Source organism: Ascaphus truei, chromosome 7, assembly GCF_040206685.1.
Source record: "Ascaphus truei isolate aAscTru1 chromosome 7, aAscTru1.hap1, whole genome shotgun sequence".
Lineage (NCBI taxonomy): Eukaryota > Metazoa > Chordata > Amphibia > Anura > Ascaphidae > Ascaphus > Ascaphus truei.
The window spans coordinates 22,629,551-22,643,124 of record NC_134489.1 but is presented as its reverse complement, the minus strand read 5'-3'; the positions used below and the strand labels follow the sequence as shown (position 1 = coordinate 22,643,124).

Here is a 13,574-nt window from a genome sequence, read left to right as displayed (position 1 = left end):
AATAAATATTATTATAGTATAATATGAGATGTTCTGTATATCAGACTTCTAGCTGACAAAGGGTATGCAGCCCATCACTATGACAAGACACTGCCAGGGAACCCAGGTATGTACCCAGGTGACTAGAGGTCCCACACAGGCAGCATTGGATCCTGAATTGGGGTGGCACACTTCAGAGGCCAGCAAAGTAATCACAAGGTCACTCTTGATCTGTACTTATGTAAAGCAAAGGTTTATCAGGGCAGGGTGTGTGTAAGGGGACAGCATGAAGTGTCTGCCAGCTGTCACCTGCTGGTTCCTTTTGAAGTGTCTGCTCACCTGTGGCAGTGTCCTCTCTCAGGTTGAAGTTATCTTGTGGACAGTCACACTACATGGAAGTCACAGCACCAGAGTGACCCCTGCATTAATCCCCCAGGCAGAGACAAGCTGAGGTCCTCTCCCCAGGAAATGAGACGTTGGATTGTCAGAAAGAGTAAAGTTCACACATTTATAGCAGGAGAAAGGGAGGGACGAGGTTATTGCAGATCTGTGTGTCACACTGTAACACCAGTGTAATAAATGAACCGCAGTACTACTGCCAGGGACTCATTCAGTACAATGTGCATTTACTCTAGAGAAAGTTGTATTACCTGAATTGAGCAATATGATTCAGTATTATTTGCAGAGCAAACTGTATCTGCAAATCACAGCGTAATGTCACTGTAATATCTACGTTATAGTGGCATGTGAATATGAAGAGTCGTGTATAACTGTAACATGAGTGTTATATACGCAGTGTAACATTGATATATAATTAAAAATAATATGAAATTGTTTTTTATACAGTAGCATGCAATATACAGCAGTGGGGGTATCTGTGTGATATGCACACCAGTGTGTATCTTTACTCCATTAAGGGCAAAGTATAATGATGTTTTTTAAAGTCTAATACTGATAATGTACTGCAATGAGTGGGACTGCACTTTAATGAGTGAAACTGCTTCATAATGAGTGAGACTGCACTGTTATATGTTATCTGAGTGAGACTGCACTGTAGTAAGTGAGTACACTGTAATGAGTGAGACTGCTTTGTGATGAGTGAGAGTGCACTGTAATAAGTGACACTGCTTTATGAAGAGTGAGAGTGCACTGTAATAAGTGAGACTGCTTTATGATGAGTGAGAGTGCACTGTAATAAGTGAGACTGCTTTATGATGAGTGAGAGTGCACTGTAATAAGTGAGACTGCTTTATGATGAGTGAGAGTGCACTGTAATAAGCGAGACTGCTTTATGATGAGTGAGTGCACTGTAATAAGCGAGACTGCTTTATGATGAGTGAGTGCACTGTAATAAGCGAGACTGCTTTAGGATGAGTGAGAGTGCACTGTAATAAGTGAGACTGCTTTATGATGAGTGAGAGTGCACTGTAATAAGTGAGACTGCTTTATGATGAGTGAGAGTGCACTGTAATAAGTGAGACTGCTTTATGATGAGTGAGAGTGCACTGTAATAAGCGAGACTGCTTTATGATGAGTGAGAGTGCACTGTAATAAGCGAAACTGCTTTATGATGAGTGAGAGTGCACTGTAATAAGCGAGACTGCTTTATGATGAGTGAGAGTGCACTGTAATAAGCGAGACTGCTTTATGATGAGTGAGTGCACTGTAATAAGCGAGACTGCTTTAGGATGAGTGAGAGTGCACTGTAATAAGCGAGACTGCTTTATGATGAGTGGGAGTGCACTGTAATAAGCGAGGCTGCTTTATGAAGAGTGAGACTGCACTGCAATACGTGAGACTGCTTTATGATGAGTGAGAGTGCACTGTAATACGTGAGACTGCTTTATGATGAGTGAGAGTGCACTGTAATACGTGAGACTTCTTTATGATGAGTGAGAGTGCACTGTAATAAGTGTGACTGCTTTATGATGAGTGAGAGTGCACTGTAATAAGTGTGACTGCTTTATGAGTGAGAGTGCACTGTAATAAGTGTGACTGCTTTATGATGAGTGAGAGTGCACTGTAATAAGCGAGACTGCTTTATGATGAGTGAGAGTGCACTGTAATAAGCGAGACTGCTTTATGATGAGTGAGAGTGCACTGTAATACATGAGACTGCTTTATGATGAGTGAGAGTGCACTGTAATAAGTGTGACTGCTTTATGATGAGTGAGTGCACTGTAATAAGCGAGACTGCTTTATGATGAGTGAGAGTACACTGTAATAAGTGTGACTGCTTTATGATGAGTGAGAGTGCACTGTAATAAGTGTGACTGCTTTATGATGAGTGAGAGTGCACTGTAATAAGTGAGACTGCTTTATGATGAGTGAGACTGCACTGCAATACGTGAGACTGCTTTATGATGAGTGAGAGTGCACTGTAATACATGAGACTGCTTTATGATGAGTGAGAGTGCACTGTAATAAGTGTGACTGCTTTATGATGAGTGAGAGTGCACTGTAATAAGTGTGACTGCTTTATGATGAGTGAGAGTACACTGTAATAAGTGTGACTGCTTTATGATGAGTGAGAGTGCACTGTAATAAGTGAGACTGCTTTATGATGAGTGAGAGTGCACTGTAATAAGTGTGACTGCTTTATGATGAGTGAGAGTGCACTGTAATAAGTGAGACTGCTTTATGATGAGTGAGACTGCACTGTAATACGTGAGACTGCTTTATGATGAGTGCGAGTGCACTGTAATAAGTGTGACTGCTTTATGATGAGTGAGGCTGCTGTATAATGAGTGACAGTGTGTAATACGTCACTGCTGTATAATGACTATATATACTCAGTCTCCCCTCCCTCCTCCTCTTCTGTTTCTCTTCCACTCCCCCTGCGTCTGATGTCAGCCGCAGTGTTTAGAGGGGAGAGGAGAGATGAGGAGGTGAGAGAAAGAGGAGGGAGGAAGAAAGAGGGAGAGGGGAGGGCTGCACCCTGCAGAGAGGAAGAACAGCTGACCCATTTCCTCTTGCAAGCTCAGTGCAAGAGGCAGCCTGTGTGTCAGAGAGGGGGACACTGTGACAAGAGGGGGACACAGAGCCATCAACCAGAAGCCCTGACAGTCCGGTATCTGCATCCAAAGCTGAGCACATAATATCCAGGATCAGCACAGGACCCATCGTGACAAGAGCAGCACAGGAAGAGGCTCATCCCCACATCAGGTACTCAGCATGGATATCAGGACAGACACATTGTGACAATGTAACCCGGGCTGGTACTATAATAACTAGCTCAGGGGGGACAGGGTGAAACTAAGAGACCTGACACAGCAAGAACTGTAGCACACAGACTGCAACACTGTGTCCAGGAGCAAGGCAAGGGCCGTCACAGCAGGAAAGAGACACACACATAGCAAGGAGAGACCAGGAGACAGGAAGATAGAGGTCACTGTACTAAGAGAGCCGCACAGGAGACAGAGACAGGTCACACTATACCAAGGAGAGCAGCACAGGAGACAGAGACAGGTCACACTGTACCAAGGAGAGCAGCACAGGAGACAGAGACAGGTCACACTGTACCAGGGAGAGCAGCATAGGAGACAGGTCACACTGTACCAAGGAGAGCAGCACAGGAGACAGAGACAGGTCACACTGTACTAAGGAGAGCAGCACAGGAGACAGAGACAGGTAACACTGTACCAAGGAGAGCAGCACAGGAGACAGAGACAGGTCACACTGTACCAAGGAGAGCAGCACAGGAGACAGAGACAGGTCACACTGTACCAGGGAGAGCAGCATAGGAGACAGGTCACACTGTACCAAGGAGAGCAGCACAGGAGACAGAGACAGGTCACACTGTACCAAGGAGAGCAGCACAGGAGACAGGTCACACTGTACCAAGGAGAGCAGCACAGGAGACAGAGACAGGTCACACTGTACCAAGGAGAGCAGCACAAGAGACCGAGACAGGTCACACTGTACCAAGGAGAGCAGCACAGGAGACAGAGACAGGTCACACTATACCAAGGAGAGCAGCACAGGAGACAGAGACAGGTCACACTGTACCAAGGAGAGCACCACAGGAGACAGAGACAGGTCACACTGTACCAAGGAGAGCAGCACAAGAGACCGAGACAGGTCACACTGTACCAAGGAGAGCAGCACAGGAGACAGAGACAGGTCACACTATACCAAGGAGAGCAGCACAGGAGACAGAGACAGGTCACACTGTACCAGGGAGAGCAGCACAGGAGACAGGTCACACTGTACCAAGGAGAGCAGCACAGGAGACAGAGACAGGTCACACTGTACTAAGGAGAGCAGCACAGGAGACAGAGACAGGTCACACTGTACTAAGGAGAGCAGCACAGGAGACAGAGACAGGTCACACTGTACCAAGGAGAGCAGCACAGGAGACAGAGGCAGGTCATACTGTACCAAGGAGAGCAGCACAGGAGACAGAGGCAGGTCACACTGTACCAAGGAGAGCAGAACAGGAGACAGAGACAGGTCACACTGTACCAAGGAGAGCAGCACAGGAGAGAGACAGGTCACACTGTACCAAGGAGAGCAGCACAGGAGACAAAGGCAGGTCACACTGTACTAAGGAGAGCAGCACAGGAGACAGAGACAGGTCACACTGTACCAAGGAGAGCAGCACAGGAGACAGAGGCAGGTCACACTGTACTAAGGAGAGCAGCACAGGAGACGGAGACAGGTCACACTGTACCAAGGAGAGCAGCACAGGAGACAGAGGCAGGTCACACTGTACCAAGGAGAGCAGCACAGGAGACGGAGACAGGTCACACTGTACTAAGGAGAGCAGCACAGGAGGCAGAGACAGGTCACACTGTACCAAGGAGAGCAGCACAGGAGACAGAGACAGGTCATACTGTACCAGGGAGAGCAGCACAGGAGACAGAGACAGGTCACACTGTACTAAGAGAGCAGCACAGGAGACAGAGACAGGTCACACTGTACCAGGGAGAGCAGCACAGGAGACAGAGGCAGGTCACACTGTACCAAGGAGAGCAGCACAGGAGACGGAGACCTGGTCACACTGTACTAAGGAGAGCAGCACAGGAGACGGAGACAGGTGACACTGTACCAAGGAGAGCAGCACAGGAGACAGAGACAGGTCACACTGTACTAAGAGAGCAGCACAGGAGACAGAGATAGGTCACACTGTACCAGGGAGAGCAGCACAGGAGACAGAGACAGGTCACACTGTACCAAGGAGAGCAGCACAGGAGGCAGAGACAGGTCACACTGTACTAAGAGAGCAGCACAGGAGACAGAGACAGGTCACACTGTACCAGGGAGAGCAGCACAGGAGACAGAGGCAGGTCTCACTGTACTAAGAGAGCAGCACAGGAGACAGAGACAGGTCACACTGTACCAAGGAGAGCAGCCCAGGAGACCGAAACAGGTCACACTGTACCAAGGAGAGCAGCACAGGAGACAGAGACAGGTCACACTGTACCAAGGAGAGCAGCCCAGGAGACCGAAACAGGTCACACTGTACCAGGGAGAGCAGCACAGGAGACAGAGGCAGGTCTCACTGTACCAGGGAGAGCAGCACAGGAGACAGAGGCAGGTCACACTGTACCAAGGAGAGCAGCACAGGAGGCAGAAAGGTCACACTGTACCAAGGAGAGCAGCACAGGAGACAGAGACAGGTCACACTGTACCAAGGAGAGCAGCACAGGAGACGGAGACAGGTCACACTGTACTAAGGAGAGCAGCGCAGGAGGCAGAGACAGGTCACACTGTACCAAGGAGAGCAGCACAGGAGACAGAGACAGGTCACACTGTACCAGGGAGAGCAGCACAGGAGAAAGAGGCAGGTCACACTGTACCAAGGAGAGCAGCACAGGAGGCAGAAAGGTCACACTGTACCAAGGAGAGCATCACAGGAGACAGAGACAGGTCACACTGTACCAAGGAGAGCAGCACAGGAGACGGAGACAGGTCACACTGTACTAAGGAGAGCAGCGCAGGAGGCAGAGACAGGTCACACTGTACCAAGGAGAGCAGCACAGGAGACAGAGGCAGGTCACACTGTACCAAGGAGAGCAGCACAGGAGACAGAGACAGGTCACACTGTACCAAGGAGAGCAGCACAGGAGACAGAGGCAGGTCATACTGTACCAAGGAGAGCAGCACAGGAGACAGAGGCAGGTCACACTGTACCAAGGAGAGCAGAACAGGAGACAGAGACAGGTCACACTGTACCAAGGAGAGCAGCACAGGAGAGAGACAGGTCACACTGTACCAAGGAGAGCAGCACAGGAGACAAAGGCAGGTCACACTGTACTAAGGAGAGCAGCACAGGAGACAGAGACAGGTCACACTGTACCAAGGAGAGCAGCACAGGAGACAGAGGCAGGTCACACTGTACTAAGGAGAGCAGCACAGGAGACGGAGACAGGTCACACTGTACCAAGGAGAGCAGCACAGGAGACAGAGGCAGGTCACACTGTACCAAGGAGAGCAGCACAGGAGACGGAGACAGGTCACACTGTACTAAGGAGAGCAGCACAGGAGGCAGAGACAGGTCACACTGTACCAAGGAGAGCAGCACAGGAGACAGAGACAGGTCATACTGTACCAGGGAGAGCAGCACAGGAGACAGAGACAGGTCACACTGTACTAAGAGAGCAGCACAGGAGACAGAGACAGGTCACACTGTACCAGGGAGAGCAGCACAGGAGACAGAGGCAGGTCACACTGTACCAAGGAGAGCAGCACAGGAGACGGAGACCTGGTCACACTGTACTAAGGAGAGCAGCACAGGAGACGGAGACAGGTGACACTGTACCAAGGAGAGCAGCACAGGAGACAGAGACAGGTCACACTGTACTAAGAGAGCAGCACAGGAGACAGAGATAGGTCACACTGTACCAGGGAGAGCAGCACAGGAGACAGAGACAGGTCACACTGTACCAAGGAGAGCAGCACAGGAGGCAGAGACAGGTCACACTGTACTAAGAGAGCAGCACAGGAGACAGAGACAGGTCACACTGTACCAGGGAGAGCAGCACAGGAGACAGAGGCAGGTCTCACTGTACTAAGAGAGCAGCACAGGAGACAGAGACAGGTCACACTGTACCAAGGAGAGCAGCCCAGGAGACCGAAACAGGTCACACTGTACCAAGGAGAGCAGCACAGGAGACAGAGACAGGTCACACTGTACCAAGGAGAGCAGCCCAGGAGACCGAAACAGGTCACACTGTACCAGGGAGAGCAGCACAGGAGACAGAGGCAGGTCTCACTGTACCAGGGAGAGCAGCACAGGAGACAGAGGCAGGTCACACTGTACCAAGGAGAGCAGCACAGGAGGCAGAAAGGTCACACTGTACCAAGGAGAGCAGCACAGGAGACAGAGACAGGTCACACTGTACCAAGGAGAGCAGCACAGGAGACGGAGACAGGTCACACTGTACTAAGGAGAGCAGCGCAGGAGGCAGAGACAGGTCACACTGTACCAAGGAGAGCAGCACAGGAGACAGAGACAGGTCACACTGTACCAGGGAGAGCAGCACAGGAGAAAGAGGCAGGTCACACTGTACCAAGGAGAGCAGCACAGGAGGCAGAAAGGTCACACTGTACCAAGGAGAGCATCACAGGAGACAGAGACAGGTCACACTGTACCAAGGAGAGCAGCACAGGAGACGGAGACAGGTCACACTGTACTAAGGAGAGCAGCGCAGGAGGCAGAGACAGGTCACACTGTACCAAGGAGAGCAGCACAGGAGACAGAGGCAGGTCACACTGTACCAAGGAGAGCAGCACAGGAGACAGAGACAGGTCACACTGTACCAAGGAGAGCAGCACAGGAGACAGAAAGCTCACACTGTACCAAGGAGAGCAGCACAGGAGACAGAGACAGGTCACACTGTACCAAGGAGAGCAGCACAGGAGACCGAGACAGGTCACACTGTACTAAGAGAGCAGCACAGGAGACAGAGACAGGTCACACTGTACCAGGGAGAGCAGCACAGGAGACAGACAGGTCACACTGTACCAAGGAGAGCAGCACAGGAGACAGAGGCAGGTCACACTGTACTAAGAGAGCAGCACAGGAGACAGAGACAGGTCACACTGTACCAAGGAGAGCAGCACAGGAGACCGAGACAGATCACACTGTACCAAGGAGAGCAGCACAGGAGACAGATACAGGTATAACTGTACCAAGGAGAGCAGCACAGGAGACAGAGGCAGGTCACATTATACCAAGGAGAGCAGCACAGGAGACAGAGGCAGGTCACACTGTACCAGGGAGAGCAGCACAGGAGACCAAGACAGGTCACACTGTACCAAGGAGAGCAGCACAGGAGACAGAGACAGGTCACACTGTACTAAGAGAGCAGCACAGGAGACAGAGACAGGTCACACTGTACCAGGGAGAGCAGCACAGGAGACAGACAGGTCACACTGTACCAAGGAGAGCAGCACAGGAGACAGAGACAGGTCACACTGTACCAAGGAGAGCAGCACAGGAGACCGAGACAGGTCACACTGTACCAAGGAGAGCAGCATAGGAGTTGGAGACAGGTCACACTGTACTAAGAGAGCAGCACAGGAGACAGACAGAGACAGGTCACACTGTACCAAGGAGAGCAGCACAGGAGACCGAGACAGGTCACACTGTACCAAGGAGAGCAGCATAGGAGTTGGAGACAGGTCACACTGTACTAAGAGAGCAGCACAGGAGACAGACAGAGACAGGTCACACTGTACCAAGGAGAGCAGCACAGGAGACAGAGACAGGTCACACTGTGCCAAGGAGAGCAGCACAGGAGACAGAGACAGGTCACACTGTACCAAGGAGAGCAGCACAGGAGACAGAGACAGGTCACACTGTGCCAAGGAGAGCAGCACAGGAGACAGAGACAGGTCACACTGTACCAAGGAGAGCAGCACAGGAGGCAGAGACAGGTCACACTGTACCAAGGTGAGCAGCACAGGAGACAGAGACAGGTCACACTGTACCAAGGAGAGCAGCACAGGAGGCAGAGACAGGTCACACTGTACCAAAGAGAGCAGCACAGGAGGCAGAGACAGGTCACACTGTACCAAGGAGAGCAGCACAGGAGACATAGACAGGTCACACTGTACCAAGGAGAGCAGCACAGGAGGCAGAGACAGGTCACACTGTACCAAGGAGAGCAGCACAGGAGACAGAGACAGGTCACACTGTACCAAGGAGAGCAGCACAGGAGGCAGAGACAGGTCACACTGGACCAAGGAGAGCAGCACAGGAGACAGAGACAGGTCACACTGTACCAAGGAGAGCAGCACAGGAGACAGAGACAGGTCACACTGTACCAAGGAGAGCAACACAGGAGACAGACAGAGACAGGTCACACTGTACCAAGGAGAGCAGCACAGGAGACAGAGACAGAGACAGGTCACATTGTACCCAGGAGAGCAGCACAGGAGGTAGAGACAGGTCACACTGTACCAAGGAGAGCAGCACAGGAGACAGAGAGAGGTCACACTGTACCAAGGAGAGCAGCACAGGAGACAGACAGAGACAGGTCACACTGTACCAAGGAGAGCAGCACAGGAGACAGAGACAGGTCACACTGTACCAAGGAGAGCAGCACAGGAGGCAGAGACAGGTCACACTGTACCAAGGAGAGCAGCACAGGAGACATAGACAGGTCACACAGTACCCAGGAGAGCAGCACAGGAGGTAGAGACAGGTCACACTGTACCAAGGAGAGCAGCACAGGAGACAGAGACAGGTCACACTGTACCAAGGAGAGCAGCACAGGAGACAGAGACAGGTCACACTGTACCAAGGAGAGCAGCACAGGAGACAGAGACAGGTCACACTGTACCAAGGAGAGCAGCACAGGAGACAGAGACAGGTCACACTGTACCAAGGAGAGCAGCACAGGAGACAGAGACAGGTCACACTGTACTAAGGAGAGCAGCACAAGAGACAGAGGCAGGTCACACTGTAGTAAGGAGAGCAGCACAGGAGACGGAGACAGGTCACACTACCAAGGAGAACAGCACAGGAGACAGAGACAGGTCACACTGTACCAAGGAGAGCAGCACAGGAGACGGAGACAGGTGACACTGTACTAAGGAGAGCAGCACAGGAGACGGAGACAGGTCACACTGTACCAAGGAGAGCAGCACAGGAGACGGAGACAGGTGACACTGTACCAAGGAGAGCAGCACAGGAGACGGAGACAGGTGACACTGTACTAAGGAGAGCAGCACAGGAGACGGAGACAGGTCACACTGTACTAAGGAGAGCAGCACAGGAGACAGAGGCAGGTCACACTGTACCAAGGAGAGCAGCACAGGAGACGGAGACAGGTGACATTGTACTAAGGAGAGCATCTGCATAGTATTTATCACGGTTACCCTTTCACTTGTAGGACAAGCAGTGGGAGCAGCTCTGCCCTGTGATTTTTTTCTGGAGCGGGCTGCATGAGATATTGGATTGAGCACCCCCACATACACACCCCCGGAAGGAGATGGGCACCCAGGGCCCTGGAAGAAAGAGACACCCCAACAGGGAGAGACTATCAGCTGAGGACCATACCTTGAATCAGATAGCTCGGGAGGTGAGTTCTGGGGACTGGTGCATCTGGTTTATTTTATGTCATCCAGGGAGCCATATGTAATAATTTTGCTGCCATGGAGGCCAGCAATGCATTGCATAGCAATATGTTGCTAGCCACTCTGTCAAAGAAAGGGTTAATCTATCTTGCTGCTATCGTTGTGGTAGAGATAGGGCTCAGTGAGGAGAGGTCATACCAGCTGCTGTCTCTCTATCATGACAACTGTCCTGGCGGGAGCCTTTGTTGGTATTGGCATTGGGGGAGTGGGGGGGGGGGGGTGAGGAGCGGTGGGGGGAAGGGGGGGGGTGTTTGAACCATGCAGAGAGTTGTGTAGCTTAACACAGGGGCTCTCAACTCCAGTTCTCAAGACCCCCCAACAGTTCAGGTCTTCAGAATATCCTTGCTTCAGCACAGGTGGCTCAATCAGTGGCTCAGCTGAAGCAGGCTCTTCGATTGAGCCACTGATTGAGCCACCTGTGCTGAAGCAAGGATATCCTTAAAACCTGACCTGTTGGGGGCTGGGGGGTGGTCTTGAGGACTAGAGTTGAGAACCCCCTGGCTTCACCCTTTCGGTATTGGGTTTAAATCTCCTATTATTGAAGAGAAGAGCGCGGCACTCCGGAGAACCGGTGCAAAAACGCAACATTTATTCCAACCAATCACACGTTGTGCTTTTCTCCCGCTCTCTGCTCGTCACTAATAGGAGATCGAAACCCAATATCGATTGCGCCGGCTGGCGCTGGGCGTGCACCCGAGGCATTTTATGAGACAGCGGCTTCCCTCATTAACCCTTTCGGTGCCAGGGTGTCTGACCGCACACGTCCTTCTCTGGTACACAAGGGGTTAGAGGCCAAATGCAAAGAATGAGCCAGGCCTGGGAAAGCCGGTTTAGGCTGCTCCACTGTCCCCTGTTACACGTCACATGGAGTTCCTTGGCCCTGCCTCTAATAGGGGCCTCCCAGCTGTCCTGTCACCTGGTGCTGCTGTCAAGCACTCAGATACCCTGAGCCCATTAGCAGAGCACTGCTTAACCTCTTCATTGCCTTACGGGCTGGCAACATATTGCAAAGCCGTTGGATATGCAGGCTCCTTGCGGAGGTGCAGTTTGGTAGGGGTTCTAATCGCAAGGAGAGGGGTCACCTGGGTGTGACTCAGTGTATCCCAGTCCCCCTTACAGCAGTGATTGCAGTTCCAGACCTCTAGAAGTGAGCATGCTGCAGTGTAAAACAACAGTGAGTATGACTTCACATTTTGTACATTTCTAAAGCGTGTCCTAATTACATTATTGGAGTGCTTCAATAAATGCAGACACTGAGCCACTTGATCACTGCACTCTGTAGGCCTCCATTAATAGGAGGAATTTTGTAGCTTTTCACACTGCAGGAGTTTAGTTACCATCAGACAGGGAGTCTCTAATAGGTAACCACACTCCTGCTGTTGATCCAGTCCCTGTGACTACAGACTACAGTGCTACCTAATCACCCAGGTATCTAAAAGTAACTGGGTTTTTGAGATGGTTTTCCAAGCTTCCTGCAGTCACCCCTGATGCACATCGCCTCCAGCTCTCCTCCCGTGGGGCCCTTCCTACCCCTGCTGTCATGGACTATGTATAAACTGGCTGTGTTACTAGTTTTCATACAGATCCAACTATAATCCAGTGTAACTCTCACGCAGACAGAGCGCTAGATGTAGAGAGAGCCGCCTGCTCCCAGAGGGGTGTCCGGCCTGCAGGGACACCACAGATCAGTTTAAAATAGCAATCAGCTCTAGTCTGAGCTGTGGGTGAGGGGGTCAGGTGGCATGAGAAAGAAAAACAGAGAGTGAGGGTTGGGGGGTGGGGGCAAATCTTGCCATGAAGTGCCCCTGTGTCATCTCCCATATATAGAGGGGCTCAGACACCCAGCCCAGCCCTGTGACATCACCCCTTTGCTATGGCAGGCACAGCTGGCACAGGGCAACGGCACAATATGGGGCATATATGGTGACACAGACAAAGCTCTGCAACCGGCTTCATTCCTCCAGATGTTGTCACCATTTTATTCCAGGGAACTTCAAAGTCCCCAACTCCCTGTGTGTTTCCTGCATGGTACAGAACCTTTTATGGGCTCAGCATGAAAGCTGGTGCTGTCCACGCGTGTGTTTGTATTGTAAAGCGCGGAGTACGTAATGAGTCACATATACATGTAATATAACAGATAACAGCTGTTGCGTATGAAATGCCTTTCTTTGCTTATCTTTACCAGTGATATTTAGGGTCTTGGTAGCTCGTATGGCGGCCTCAGAGTCACTTTCTGCCCGTAGAACTAGCCCACGCGCTTACATGTATTACTACTGCTTGTGTCATTCTCCCACTCTACCATTTAGATTGTAAGCTCTTCGGGGCAGAGACTCCTTTTTCTCATGGGTTACTTTTTCCTTAATACATTTATTTCATCATAATTTCCTGTACTTTATACTATGGGTTACATTGTATATAGACCCAAATGGCCATCAGGGCTATTTTCAACCCAAAATGCCCCAATAAAGTCATTGGGGATTCGTGTCCGAAAATGCATCGAACTGCCACTGCGGACTATATAGAACTTAACCCGATGTCGTTGAAGCTCTGTGTATATGGTGTGGTCATATATAAATAATAGTGCACATGTGTGCATATACTGATCCAGTGTTGTCCAGAACACAGCTCTGTGTAGATCCCTGTGGTCACCGTTGTTAGAGTTGTGTCATTGTAACGGTTATTATTATTACCCGTTCTTATTCTTTGTGCAGTGGTAATCATGGACACATTGCTGTATATAGTAAGCACACGGACAGTTATAGATGAATACAGATACAATACAGAGAGCAGAGCAGCAGATATAAGAGCTTACAATCTAATATATAGGAATTCAGGTTTGATACAGGGACAGGAGTACTGGCTATAAAGGTAATCATTGTAAGAAGGGAATCCATGTTTACAATGTAATCATCCTCATCTTTCCACACGGTCTCCCCAGCTTATTATATTTAGGGAATAAGGGGGCTGGGTACATCTGTATGTGGTATACAATAGGCCCATATTTACTA

The 13,574-nt window shown here is 50.6% G+C and overlaps 2 protein-coding genes across 32 annotated transcripts in view; one reads left to right on the top strand and one right to left on the bottom strand.

The window, feature by feature from the left end:
* The window catches only part of RAB17 (RAB17, member RAS oncogene family), a 58,845-nt gene extending 58,373 nt beyond the window's left edge, over positions 1 to 472 (bottom strand). For all 3 annotated transcript variants that reach the window (XM_075607329.1, XM_075607328.1, XM_075607327.1), the window contains exon 1: positions 319 to 472. The gene's annotated coding sequence lies outside the window, so the exon portion shown is untranslated. The remainder of the gene's footprint in view (positions 1 to 318) is intronic.
* A 2,394-nt stretch (positions 473 to 2,866) lies between these two features.
* Positions 2,867 to 13,574, top strand: part of LRRFIP1 (LRR binding FLII interacting protein 1) — a 101,417-nt gene continuing 90,709 nt past the window's right edge. For 9 of the 29 annotated variants that reach the window (XM_075607307.1, XM_075607312.1, XM_075607305.1 and 6 more), the window contains exons 1-2: positions 2,890 to 3,144; positions 10,323 to 10,511. In XM_075607307.1, coding sequence (XP_075463422.1) covers positions 10,422 to 10,511 — 90 coding nt within the window. In that variant the 5' untranslated portion in view covers positions 2,890 to 3,144; positions 10,323 to 10,421. Of the gene's footprint in view, positions 3,145 to 10,322; positions 10,512 to 13,574 lie in introns of all 29 variants that reach the window. The other 20 variants (XM_075607302.1, XM_075607297.1, XM_075607298.1 and 17 more) reach the window with 8 other exon arrangements.